This window comes from Electrona antarctica (assembly GCF_951216825.1).
Source record: "Electrona antarctica genome assembly, chromosome: 18".
In the NCBI taxonomy this organism is placed as follows: Eukaryota; Metazoa; Chordata; class Actinopteri; order Myctophiformes; family Myctophidae; genus Electrona; species Electrona antarctica.
In genome coordinates, this window is record NC_136799.1 from 22939713 (window position 1) to 22953324 (window position 13612).

The 13612-nt window shown below is 42.3% G+C and overlaps 1 protein-coding gene across 3 annotated transcripts in view; it reads right to left on the bottom strand.

Annotated features, from left to right (window-relative positions):
* Window positions 1–7154: 7154 nt before the first annotated feature.
* mideasb (mitotic deacetylase associated SANT domain protein b) overlaps window positions 7155–13612 on the bottom strand; it is a 28408-nt gene continuing 21950 nt past the window's right edge. For all 3 annotated transcript variants that reach the window (XM_079527663.1, XM_079527665.1, XM_079527664.1), the window contains 2 exons: window positions 12743–13002; window positions 7155–9895 (listed from right to left, as the gene is read on the bottom strand). In XM_079527663.1, the coding sequence (XP_079383789.1) occupies window positions 9655–9895; window positions 12743–13002 (501 nt within the window). In that variant the 3' untranslated portion in view covers window positions 7155–9654. The remainder of the gene's footprint in view (window positions 9896–12742; window positions 13003–13612) is intronic.

The following is a 13612-nucleotide window of genomic DNA, read 5'->3' on the forward strand; positions in this document are numbered from 1 at the left end:
CAAGACCAAATAAACAACTACACTTTAGAAACAAGACAAAATAAACAACTACACTTTAGAAACAAGGCCAAATAAACAACTACACTTTAGAAACAAGCCCAAATAAACAACTACACTTTAGAAACAAGCCCAAATAAACAACTACACTTTAGAAACAAGGCCAAATAAACAACTACACTTTAGAAACAAGCCCAAATAAACGACACTTTAGAAACAAGACCAAATAAACAACTACTCTTTAGAAACAAGACCAAATAAACAACTACACTTTAGAAACAAGCCCAAATAAACGACACTTTAGAAACAAGACCAAATAAACAACTACTCTTTAGAAACAAGACCAAATAAACAACTACACTTTAGAAACAAGACAAAATAAACAACTACACTTTAGAAACAAGGCCAAATAAACAACTACACTTTAGAAACAAGGCCAAATAAACAACTACACTTTAGAAACAAGCCCAAATAAACGACACTTTAGAAACAAGACCAAAATAATCAAGTAGAATAGTTGACCAACCAAACCGACCAAACATTTAGTTGTTGTATGTGTTAATTACAACAACTGACAGGAAATAAGTGACGAACGAAGGACTGTCTTACCCGTTATATGTTGTCAACTGGAGAACAGCATAATTCGACCAACAGGCCATTGGTAGAAAGTCTAGAAACTCTTCATCTCAACTTAATTCTTCTCACCCAACTAACAAAGGCCAAAGCTATATTATATTATATATATGTTCTGCAAAGAAAATACCTTTTAATGTAATGTTTGTTTCTCCTCCTCAAATCCTTGCAGTGTCCTGTGTTGTTGTTTTCTGTTTGTGTTTGTAGCTACTTTCCCGCGCTAGCCAGGTGAAATCACTACACTCATGCGCGAGTGTCTCTGACGTAAAGTGTGTGTGTGTGTGTGTGTGTGTGTGTGTGTGTGTGTGTGTGTCACTCACTGCACATGCGCCAGTCGCGCTAAGCATTCTGGGCGTAGCAGTCCTACAATACTACTGCTCAGTGTTGCCATGTCAGCTTATTATAAGCGACTTTGGGCTTGTTTTTCCAGTAAAGTTGCTTAAGTTGTAAATATTGGGTGGTTGCGGTTTTGGGGGGTTTTGTTTCTAAAGTGTCGTTTATTTAAATCAATGTTTAAACATGTTCATGTCCGCAGACCCCATCTGAAAATATTGTCTGCCAGGCAGGAGCCAGGGACCAGTGGCGTTTCCAGGAATTACAGTTTGGCCAGGCAAGATTTGTTAATACTCGTGCAGCTAGCCTAGTAGCCAAAAAGTGAACCCGGACATGTTGAGTACACCAACGTTTTATGTTAGAAATGTTTAGTATGGGTCCCCAGACTCCCCACTCCCAGCATGTAGAAACTGCCGGATGCTAACTTAACCATTAACTTAACCATTAACCTATAGAAGGCAAAATATTCAAAATTTCATCATGCTTTATCTAGCATGTGATGTGTAAAACTAGGGGGTTTTCATGATGCTGAATCCATTCCAAGCATTAGTTTTGAAAAAAAAACACTCATTGGGCTTAAATGTGCTGACATCATCAATTTGTGATGATGGCATTGGTCACATATTATGCCAATTATGAAAATTGCCCATTATGCAAGTTAGCATCCGCCAGTTTCTACATGCTGGGGACCCATACTAAACATTTCTAACACTAGAAAAAGTGCCCTTCTGAGCACAGGTCTCCACCAGGAGGATAGGAGTGTGTGTGATGTTTGGCAAAATGTTTAGGAGTAATATAATCATGTTGTGTGTGTGTGTGTGTGTGTGTGTGTGTGTGTGTGGGTGGAGCCCAGACTGTCAATCAAGGACTCACCTGGTGGGGACGGGGCTAGCAGACTGCAGAAGGGTGAAATCATCTCACCCCGTGCGAGCAGACAAGTGGTAGGACAGGGAAGGGGTTGGGAACAGACCCAAGACATGACATGTTTTTTACCACTCTCATTAATTGACCGGGGTCTCCCAGGGTCTAGATACTCTGTCCCCTCCTAACCTTTTCCCCTACACCAAATGTCTGTGCCGAAAGTTGGAGATCTGCCATTATGCCAGAATGTTTCCCTATTACGCCATGCCCATAAAAGGGATGCTAGGGTTCATGAGGTTAAACTGATTTAGAGGCCAGGATCAGCACAGATTACAAACTCCTTTATGTGAAGCTGGGAATGACTATGACTAGTGCATGGACAGCTGCAATGTAGCCATATAGCATAGGCTACATGCTCAACAGCTCATTTGTGGATGGCTATGTTTTAGGATTTTCAAAAGTTCACATGAATTCTTCATGTTTATCATTTGGAATCTTGAGATTCAAGACGTGCGTATGACTACAGAGGACAATGCCCTTTCAGTTATTTCATTGAACGAATGATAGTAATATGCATGTCTCTAGTGTCAGGAACTTTTCCAGCACATAAATTCCTCAATAAAATATACTCAACGGTCAGGGGATCTTAGTATAATCTGATCGACAGGAGGAATTGACTTTAAAGAAACAGGTTTTTTATGTTTGTTTGTTTCTGAACAAATATCCAATATTGGAAATTTTTTCTAATATTCTAGCCCACCAAAGAAATCAGGACAATGCTTAAAATTTCGGACCGCGTCCTTGGTATTTTGGCATAACCTGATCAACAGTAGGAATTGAATTAAAAAACAAAAAACACCTTTTTTCTGTTTTTTTCTGTTTGTTTCTGAACAAATATAAAATATTGGTTCGTTTTCCTAATTTTCTAGCCCACAAAAGAAATCAGGACAATGCGTCAATTTTCTATTAAAAATAAATAAAAATAAACTGTTGTATATCTTGTATATATCTTGTATGTATGTATGTATGTATGTATGTATGTATGTATGTATGTATGTATGTATGTATGTATGTATGTATGTATGTATGTATGTATTGTATGTATTATATCTAGTAACTTGTATATCTAGTTTATCACCCTTTCATCAGTATTTTTTCACGCCAGGGTCAAATGAAGCACTGTGCAGCATGAAATCCTGAATCGTGTCTTATGTGAAGTTTTGTCTTGAGGCAACACTGGGACCATAGAGTTTATAAGACTGGGACTGACTGCAACCCCTATGAAATATTCCCCAGTGACCCTACTGGAGTGAATTTCACTGAACGTTTCAATTCAGATGCTCAAACATGTGGAGGAGGTGCGTGCGTGCGTGCGTGCGTGCGTGCGTGCGTATGTGTGTGTGTGTGTGTGTGTGCATGTTTAGAATCTGGTACTTATTTCTGTAATTGTCTATGCATGGTTGTTTCAGAAACTCCTCCACATTCAATTCCTCTCTGCATCCCTCCTCATCTCTCTCATTCTCCATCCACCCTTTATGTTCCACTCTATTCCCTCCCCGATTATTACACCCTCCCATCAATCCTCTGTCCCTACAGTTTCTCCTTCTACCGCTCTTATCTCACTCTCTTCCTCATTTATTTATCCCTTCCCTCCCACTCAATCTTTCTTTCCCACTGTACATCCTTGTCTCCCGCTATGTTCTGTGTATCTGTCCCTCCCTCTCTCCATCCATCCCTGTTTTTCTCTCTCGTTCCTTCTATACGGACAGGATCTGGATGATTTCAGAGAAGCGGGGCATCTGTTTTCAGTGTTTAGCCCGTCTCAGCAGATGTGTAATTGCTAATAAGGGTGGAGTAAGTGGAGAAAAGAGGCTTTGCCCCTGTAAGCTGCTGCCATAAGCATCCGCCTGGCAGCCAGACGGCTTCCTTAAAAACCACACAGAGAGGGATCCATCAGTGGCTCCAGACCCCAGCCCAGGAGGACGCCTCTGCACTGGGATGGATAATGAGGTTTCCCAACTGGGGCCTCATTTCCCCGATTCTTTTCATCTTCTTTTCTCCTACGTCTCACAATTTAGTCATTCTTTCAATTCTGAAGACCCCCTTGTTCTGAGCGGCCATCAGCTGGGTGAAGATCATGTAATGAATTTCCCTGCTGAATTATAGGTCCCCTCCCACCTCCTTGTTCTGTAGTTCCTTATCGCTGCTATCCCCTACTCGTTGGTCTTACTCTTGTGAGGGTATAGGAGTGTCTACTCTGATGCACGTGTCACCCCACTGACCAAGTTCCTTGACCAACCTAGCAGTTGCGACTATGGTGCCGTGACAGAGAATGCACTCCCCACCTGGCTTGAGGCTTCACAGTTCATACCCTCAAATACGGGCGATTGTGTTTGTTGGGACACACAGTTATAAGGCTGTGAATGATTCAAAGCCCTATAGTCTCTGCAGTGGTGGGAAGGATCAGAGTGCCCGACAAACTGGAGCCTCATTTCTTTCAAAATAATTTAGAGATTTATTTTAGAAACTCGAATCTGAAACAATTATGAACAAAAAAATATATATATTTTTACTTACGACCCATAAAAACATAGTTTGGGAAACACGGAGCATCGTGATGCATCATGCATCATGAAGCTGTTATGCAGTTATGCAGAGCAGTTTAAAATGAGTGAGCAGATAAGCCCCCTGCTCCAGGACACCTGGCTGCATGGCTCACGCATGCATGTGAACATTCAGGTGCGGGTGGTCTCATTAACCGCTAGACCTCTGGAAACCGCCTATCGCACAGAATAATAAATGAACATTCCAATGTTAACTTCACCCATTTAAAACACAATTACACTAAAATCCAATTACTCATGTGCGTCATATTTTGGAATTTAAAGTCATTGTAGTATGGAAAGTGGCTAATTCTGGACTGCAGGATTAGGGGCCTGCCAAACGCACGCAACTCTGTTTGGCAGGAGAGACCTTCAGGGCTACGGCACTCCAGCGGTCCAGCCAACAGAGATAAGACTTTTTTATTTAAAAGGAGAGAGGGCAGTTGCCGTCATATTATACAGACAGATTAGTAGGAAAGCTGAACAAATTAAGACAGTAGAGGAGGCACAGGGGGAAGGCTTTGGGGATGGGGGGAGGGGGGGTGTAGTACAATTGGTTCCAGAGACAGCGAGCAGAGGGGTCTTCTTTCATTTACAGTTCAGTGTTGAGCCTGGCTTTGCCATAACATATTGGTGCAAGATAAGAGTGTGCGGTGCGCGTGTGTGTAGCGTGTGTGTGTGTGTGTGTGTGTGTGTGTGTGTGTGTGTGTGTGTGTGTGTGTGTGTGTGTGTGTGAGAAATAAAAAGAGGTTAGGAGAGTCGGTGTCGGTGAGGCAGTGAAATAGGAGCGAAAGAGAATTAGAGGGAAGGATGGAAAAGAGAGGGAATGTGAAAGGAAGAATGAAAGACGACAGTGGGGAGACTTTACAAGAGTTTTCTAGCAAAGTATAAATGAATTGCATTTTTATAGAGCTTTTCCAAGTGCTCAAAGCGCTTTACAATGGTTCATTCATTCATACATTGGGAGGTGAAGCGGCGAACAGTCAACGCCAGCGTCCTCACTTCCCACATTCACACACCAATGGTGGCAAGCTCACACCGACCGACTCATTGGAGGCAGTGTAGGGTTCAGTGTCTTGCCCAAGGACACTTCGACATGTAGACAGGAGGAGCTGGGATTCGAACCTCCGACCTGCGGATCATTGGACGACCTGCTCTACCTCCTGAGCCACAGCCGCCCCAGTATAAAGAAATGCCTGCATCTTTTCCCTGATGCACACACGTAAGCGCACGTACGCACGCACAAACACACACACACACACACACACACACACACACACACACACACACACACACACACACACACGCGCACGGCTGTCTCTCCACACATGCAGCTTGTGCCTGGAGAGATATGGAGATGATTACAAGGGTGGAAATGAAAAATAACCCGTGGTTTGTGCATCTCGCTGATGAATGGACCGCACATCCTAAGTTCCTAACATCATCAACGATGAGTTTGGCAGAAAGTACAAAGAGTTTATTTCCATTCATACTGTTTTGAGATCCGAGCCATATTTAAAAACGGTTGCACAAAGTTGCACATAGTCCAATGTGTCAAAGTATCCAAGATTATGACACACGCGAGACAAACTCGCTTGATCCGAGTTCTGTCTGTTCTGTCATTGAGAACAGACAGATATATTTTAATGAGATATTTTTATCTCGTTAAAATAATTTGAAGTCACACTGATGATTCACATCATCAGTGATTTTCCCCAGCTGTGAGATGAACCGATGAACTCTCGCTGTGTTTAGAAACCTCCTTAACTCCATCCAACCATATCCATTTGTGACTCAGAGAGTGTGCAGATGTTGTTCACTCTCTGAGTTAAATGAACACTCAGGTTTATAGAGTGCACGGTTTGGAGCAGGCATGCAGGATGCAGACTGCAGAGTGTGTTTGAGGACACATCTGAGCCACATATTGCTATTGGCAGCTCTCCCCTCCATCATTCAATCCCCCACTGTCAGATCTCCACATCCTAAACAGGTGACAAGTTCGATTATTATCAAACTACACTGCAATATGGCACATCGCTTAGTTGGAGGTGCTGCCATCGTTTTCCTGCATCCAGGATATATATATAAACAGTATTCCCACAAACTTGAGTAAGAGGAAAATTTGTGTCTGTGAAGAGCTTTGTAAAGTGTTTTTTGAAAAGTGCTATATAAAGTTGATTTGTATCTCTCTCTCTCACACACACACACACACACACACACACACACACACACACACACACTATGCATAACCCACAATCAAGGTGAAACAAGACAGCGCCAGCCCACTACAGTAACGGTTATGGCCACCACACACTCACAGAGACAACCCAGCGCTGCATCCAAACTGTAACCATACAGTTGGAGACTCCGCCTAACAACCACATCTGGGAAGAACACAACATCAGAGCCATCAGACACAGGCACTAATGGAACACAGCAGGCTGGAAGTTACCGGAGTCATTTCTGCACAATATCGCCCCCCTCTGGTCTTCCTATGTAATGTTAGTGCCATCACTGCTTTGTCAATGCTGTCCTCTTGAGGCAAATTGGTGAATTAACTCTGTCCCTTGGTTAAAAAGAAAAAAATCTTAATTTTGTTTGGCAAAAAATATGCCATCTCCCCCTAAACCTGTGCCAGTCCAGCTAACTTATTTCAAGTCGTTCTGAATAAGCATGTGGCAATTAATGATGAAAAAAAGTTAAATGATGAGAATAACATTCTTTCGTGAATATTGTAAAACTTTAATATACAGTGCTTTGTATATCATTACTAAAAACACAGGTGGTAAAAATCAAATTGAAAACAAATAACTTACATTGTAGTAAAAAGCTTGAGATTCCGTTCCATTTTCATCATTTAGTTGAACCCCATAGGAAAATAGCATAGAAAGTATGCAAACATAGAATTAATATATATATATTTCATATTCTTTAACTAAATAAACCTTTTTTTCTCCTCTGCAAATTCCCTTAATATGTCCAGATGAAATGAGGAAGGTTACAGCTAGGCTTGTCGTGGCAATTTCAATTTCATCCGTAATTATGTCAAGCAGCATGAAAACCATTTCTGAACAATGGCCCCCCTGACAATCTGGCAACACAAGAACTTCCAAATATAAATTATAACATAAAAAAAATGTTTTTTGTTTTCTCTCGATTGGATGACTATTTTTTAAAGTTCTGACCTCGAAGCACGCTCATAAACACACACACAGTGCATAGACCCAGTAATATGTGAGGATTTAATGGGTAATAGGATAGCCGTTTCTATTATGCTCTCTCTCCAACTTCCCATTGTAATAGTTTATAAAAAACAAAACACCTTCAGCCCTTTTTGCTGCCATGGCGACAGAATGTGACTTAAGGTTAATGGGGTCTTAAAAGTGATATGCTGATAGGCATCAGACCAGTCAGTGAAATTATAGGTTGGACAACTTGACTCTGAGAAAACCATAGATGCACCTTGGGGTCCTTGTGACCCACAAGGAACTGTTGCCTTTGTCTTTCTGCATCATTACAGTCATTAACATTCATTCTAATGATTCTACAGGCTACTGACAGCACACAAATAGACGTTCGTAAGGTAATGGCACAACAAACTCAACATCAAAATAAACACTCCAGATTTGACCATGATGTGTAATGAAAACACAAAATAAATACTTAAGATTTAGTTTAGTCACAAATTGAAAATACATATTTTGCGGTTAACCTTGCGGTTTGCAAGGTTAACACTATATGAGTGTTAACCTTGCTCAGTTATCATTTTGTTTGTATAGTTACCCACATTACAACAGACCCACATCAGTGCTTCCAGTGAATGTCAGGGCAACCACAGAGAACATGGTAACATGGGTCAAGTTGTTCTATTGCACATAATCTCTGCTTTTATCTCTCACTTTGTTCTGGCTTCTCACAGTTACAAAACAGGCAACAAGGAGCAAAAACAATAAAAAACTTGTATAAAGCTGCAAATCTTTTTTTGCAGTTGAAAACCATGTTGTAATAATAAACAATATGAATATTCACAAAAAAACAATTATAGATACACTGGCAGATTAAAATAATAATAATATAATAATAATTAAAATAAACAACGCTGTAAAATTGATTGTCATTTCAAGATGAAACGCGCTGAAAACATTACAGGCATCAACACAGAAACAAAATGTAGAAGGGGATGTTTAAAAATAAAAAATAAAAGTGACAAACGGGGCATTTCACAGAACGCAAGCCGAGTGAACGGCACATAGAATGATAGGAACCCATTTGGTGTGCATCATGCTTTCATAGTGAGCTTTTGGCAGCCATGTGGGTGGAAGGGATCCGACCAGAAGGCGACAGCTTGCAGGGCCTATAGGCCCGGCTGTGTCTGAAGTGATCCTTCACATGGAGAGAAACTGTGACAACAGCCTGTCTTTATAAGTCTCCCCACCAGGTTTCTGCTGTTATGTATTCGTTTCAACATTGCACTGCTCCTGTCGCCAATTGCACCCTATTCACAATAACGATCATATGTCAAAATGAGTGCAAATGAATGCATACTGTGGCTCATCATGAGAAAGGTAGGTGGGTGGGGGTACTGTCTAACAATTCCCAATGTTGGCTGAGCAGGATGAGGCTCAGAAAGTGCAGAGAGCGGGCGGGGTTGCAGACTGCGTTGGGTATGTGAAGTCTGGATGGCGGCGCAGTGGCGTTGCTTTGACATCATAGAGCCATGTGTGTATACGCAGTAACTCTTGAAAGCTTTTCAAGCACGGTAAAGAGAGAAAGGGAGCTTCTGGGAAGCACACACAACGTACCTACACAGTACACACAGACACACACCTACACCCAGGCTCAACAGCACAGGTCTGTGAACGGTTCAAGCTGGGCGGATCCCATTGTGCCATTAAAAAAAAAGACACAACGCTGTCCACGAGAGACTCTCTCAACCCCTACGTGAGTACTTCTTCCATGTCCCTGCAGAGACAAATGGAGTGTGGGCTGCTGCTCACCCAGCTTTAGCCTTGGATATGCAGCAGAGGGATCCTCCTCTGAAGGAGATCATAGATGCAGGACTGCTGGCCCGTTTTGTAGAGTTCCCGGATATGGATGACCAGCTCCTCTTGCAGTTCACAGCAGCTAAGCATCCGGCGCAGAAGACTCAGTCCAAGTTGAGTCTCTCAGGCACATAATCCCCATCACGCACCCTTTTTCTCCCGAACGGGAAGGGACGTCTTACATCTCAGTGCCAGTCCACGTCGTCCTCCTCGTCCTCCGACGAGTCGTCGCTGGAGCTTTCACCCCTGGCAACCTGCCGTGTCCCGTTCTGCTGCCGTGCGGCCAACGCGGCCTCCGCTGCAGTAGCGGCGGCTTGGGCCACCGCCCGCTCCTCGGCCTCCTTCTGCCGCAGCGCTGCTGCTTTCTTCTCTTGCTCGGCGTGGCTCTTCATGTGGGCACTGCGGCTCTTCACTTTCAGGAAGATTCTGCATGGAGGGAAGGGGAGAGGGGGGTTAAAGGTCAGAGCGGGCCTGCTAGTCATTTAGTGGTTGGCTAGCTTTGGGCACCGTGGTGGGAAACTAAGTATTGGAGGAATTAACTTCCTGGGAGGGTAGAAGGGACATTGGATACTTTTATCTAAGAAGTAATGACATCTGCTCCGACCAAATAACTACCTAGAACAGAGTAAGTCTCTTGCTTTGGAATCTTGTGATATATTTAATTAAAATGTGTACAGGTGCCTGGTGGTTCAGCCAGTTGGTGCACAGACTACACTACAGTATATGCTCCTAGTGCGCATGAGGACCTGGGTTCGAATCCAGCCGCCGTCTCATCTGGCATGCCTCTCCTCTCTCTCTCTCTCTCTGACCATGGTTTCCTGTCTTTCTACATTCAATAAATCATAAAATGCCTCAAAATAAATAAATAAGAATTGTGAACACACCATGAGAAGTACATCAAGATAAGAAGGCGTGTTCAGATCATGTACACAGTCGCTGGGCAGAGTTGCATTGGCAGGGGGCACGGCATGCCATATCCGCTGCTCTGTGTTTCAGTTGCTAGGAGACGGCTGGCAATAACAGGCCTGGCGTTGCCATGGGAGATCTGGCTAGTTAATCAGAGCAAGTCAGGCAGGTATTATTGTGTCCTGCACATACACACCAAGAGACACTTGGCGCTATTTACTGACACCTTGTCCAATCGCTGGAAGAGTGTCACTAGTAATACCCGGGTGCCTGCTCGGGCTGGGGGATATGACCTCAACTCAATATCACAATTATATTCAACTTTTGCCTCGATTACGAGTAATGCGCAATAAAAAGAAAGCAGTTCTACAAGCTCAAACAGCGGGTTTTGCTAATTTTGCACGCCACCATTGTATATCAAAGTATAGATAGAGCACCAAAGTCAAAGTCTGACATCACTGCCGCTAGAGGGTGCTCTCTCCCTGGGCCACAGCGTTATTTTTTGGTATTGGAATTTCCGTAAGGGAATCTTAGATTGCGTCAAGTAATAACTGTTTTCCAGAAATAAACAAATCACTGCAGCCATTTTACTCATATTGATGAAGCATCAACTGACGGTGAGAAGATACTAATTTATCTGACGTTATCAAATGGAACTGAATATCATAAACGTCACAGTCACATACCTGACAAAATCGCCACGGTGGTTTGTTTATTTTGGAACACAGTTTTTATATGACGCTATCTAGGATTTGCCTATGCTATGGGGATTCCAATACAATAAATAGCCCTGTGACACAGGGGTAGTGGGAGTGACGTCAGGACTTCGGTACTCTAAAATAAAAATACAGGGCTTTAGTTGTTAATCAGACAAATCTGTCTCTAATTATGAGATTTTTCTAAGGGAAAATTATACCAAACTAGGGCTGCAACTATCGATTATTTTCTTATTGCTCGTTTGAATTCATTTGAAAACTTTTGGCTTTAATGAGTAATGCTGTGCCTAAAATAAGGATTTGTTGTTCTTTTGAATGGAAATGATTGATTATTTTGTATGCTCCTAGAATACCACCTGCCAAACACTGCTAGATTCAAAGTGAGTTGCATTGCATGCAATCCCAGCAATTAGCCACACTTAATGTGTCCTATTGCATTAGGAAGGTTAGTTTTGCATAAGTAAGCAGAGTCCCCTAAGCAACAGGACGACAGTGAGATGTTGTGTTTATTCAGATCCCCATTAGCCAGGACCCAGCTGACACACAAAGCCTTTTTTGAGCAGCAGAGCACTTTGGAAATCATGTCCAGAGCTCTACACATGCACTGTCAGCAAGACGCTTGTGGTTGTGTCAATCCAACTCTTTGCATAGGAAAGTGATGAGCAGCGATACTCTCCAAAAGTTGAACTATTTTCTACTTGAGGCACCCAGTGCGCTTCACAAATGCACGCTGGTAAGAGGAGGACATCTAGCTTGTCTTTACCATAGAAATGCATGGCAGGAAGGTGCGCTTTCTGTGGACACAGCCCTTAAAACCATAAGACAATAGCATGCATGGCTATGTTCACAATGTATAATGGCATGCAATTCCACCCTGCACAGTAAAATCCTCAGCGTTGATTTGTAGAGTGTACAAATGTAATGTAGTTCAAATGGATTAATGGACAAAGAAGTTTACTGTGCATTCACTGCAACTATAAACTATAACTCTGTTGCTTAAATGCACTGTTGCATGATTGCTGACTCAGTGCTCAAATGCACTGTTGCATGAGTGCTGCCTCAAAGCTCAAATGCACTGTTGCATGCTTGCTGACTCAGTGTTCAAATGCACTGTTGCATGTTTGCTGACTCGGTGTTCAAATGCACTGTCGCATGCTTGCATCCTGTGATTGAATGCTGAATGTATGCATAGTATATCTGCATATTTTCATCTTATGTTACCAAGTCTGCATCGATATTTTTAGACAAATATTTCCAAGACAAATTCCTATACAGCTATAGATAGGGAGGACATTCAATATCACTGATTTATTTAATCCTCCCTAATGCACAAATTAAGTGCATTAGGTATTATGTAAGCAAGTTATGCAATGCAAATTTCTGGTGCTGTGTCGTAATGGGATTATCATACAATTTGGAAGCAAATACACATTTACTGATTTCTTGAACATTGCAGCTTTTCTTGTTTCACACATCATTTATTTGTTTAAATACCATTAATTTAAGGAGAGCGACTCATGTTTTGTGTAACTTAATTATATTAAGTAGAACTAGGTGTCACTGTCTACACATTGAAATCCATACCTTATCTTAACTCAGTGAGTTACAACAACAGAACTGAATTTGCATGGCGTGTGATTCAAATACTGACCTGCCACATTTCTTGCAGGGGAACTCTCCCTCTTGGTTGGGAGGGGCTTTACTGGCCGCAGGAGGGCCGGGCTTGCGTGGTTTGGGTATGGAGCTGGGAGGTGGTTTGGGTATGGAGCTGGGAGGTGGTTTGGGTATGGAGCTGGGAGGTGGTTTGGGTATGGAGCTGGGAGGCGGGGGTTGAGGAGGTTGGATGACCCGGGCAAGAAGCTGCTCCCTCCCTACATCCTCTTGGCCTTTCCGAACCAGCAACGCTACAGCCTGCACACACACATTGAGTGAAACTAAATTTAAATTGTATCGAGTGTCAATCATACCAGTCGTCACAAATAAATACAGTCACATCATGTAAAGGTGTTACAATACGTCATTTTTTGATAATGCAAGTGCTTGCAAGTGCAAGAGCAAGTGATTGACATACACGCTGGGTCCAGATACAATTTTAACGTGCACTGTCTTCTTACTTTGAACTTTCTTTGCACTCACTGTATTGAACATAGTATTTTCAAAATGTGTTGTATTATTGGATTTTATGCTATACTGAGGGAGGCTGTGATGCTTTTCTTTTCAAGGTTCAGAATGGTTAGAGGAATGTGTTTTGTCAACGAGATGGTACATCTCAAGGGGTTTATCCTAATAAAGAAACTTGATATCAAAATTCCCAAACTAACATGAACCCTATTGAAATCTAATGCCAATGCTGCTCAATGTCAGCTGAAATGGGGCACAGCTGACGAGCCAAATCAACTAAGAACCTGAGCACTTTTGTCAACAGCTTATTATGGACGCTAATCGAGTTCATGTGCAATCTGAAAAATGGGATAAAGGTTTCTTGCGGGTCATTGTTTGCTGACAGACATGTTGAGGTTAC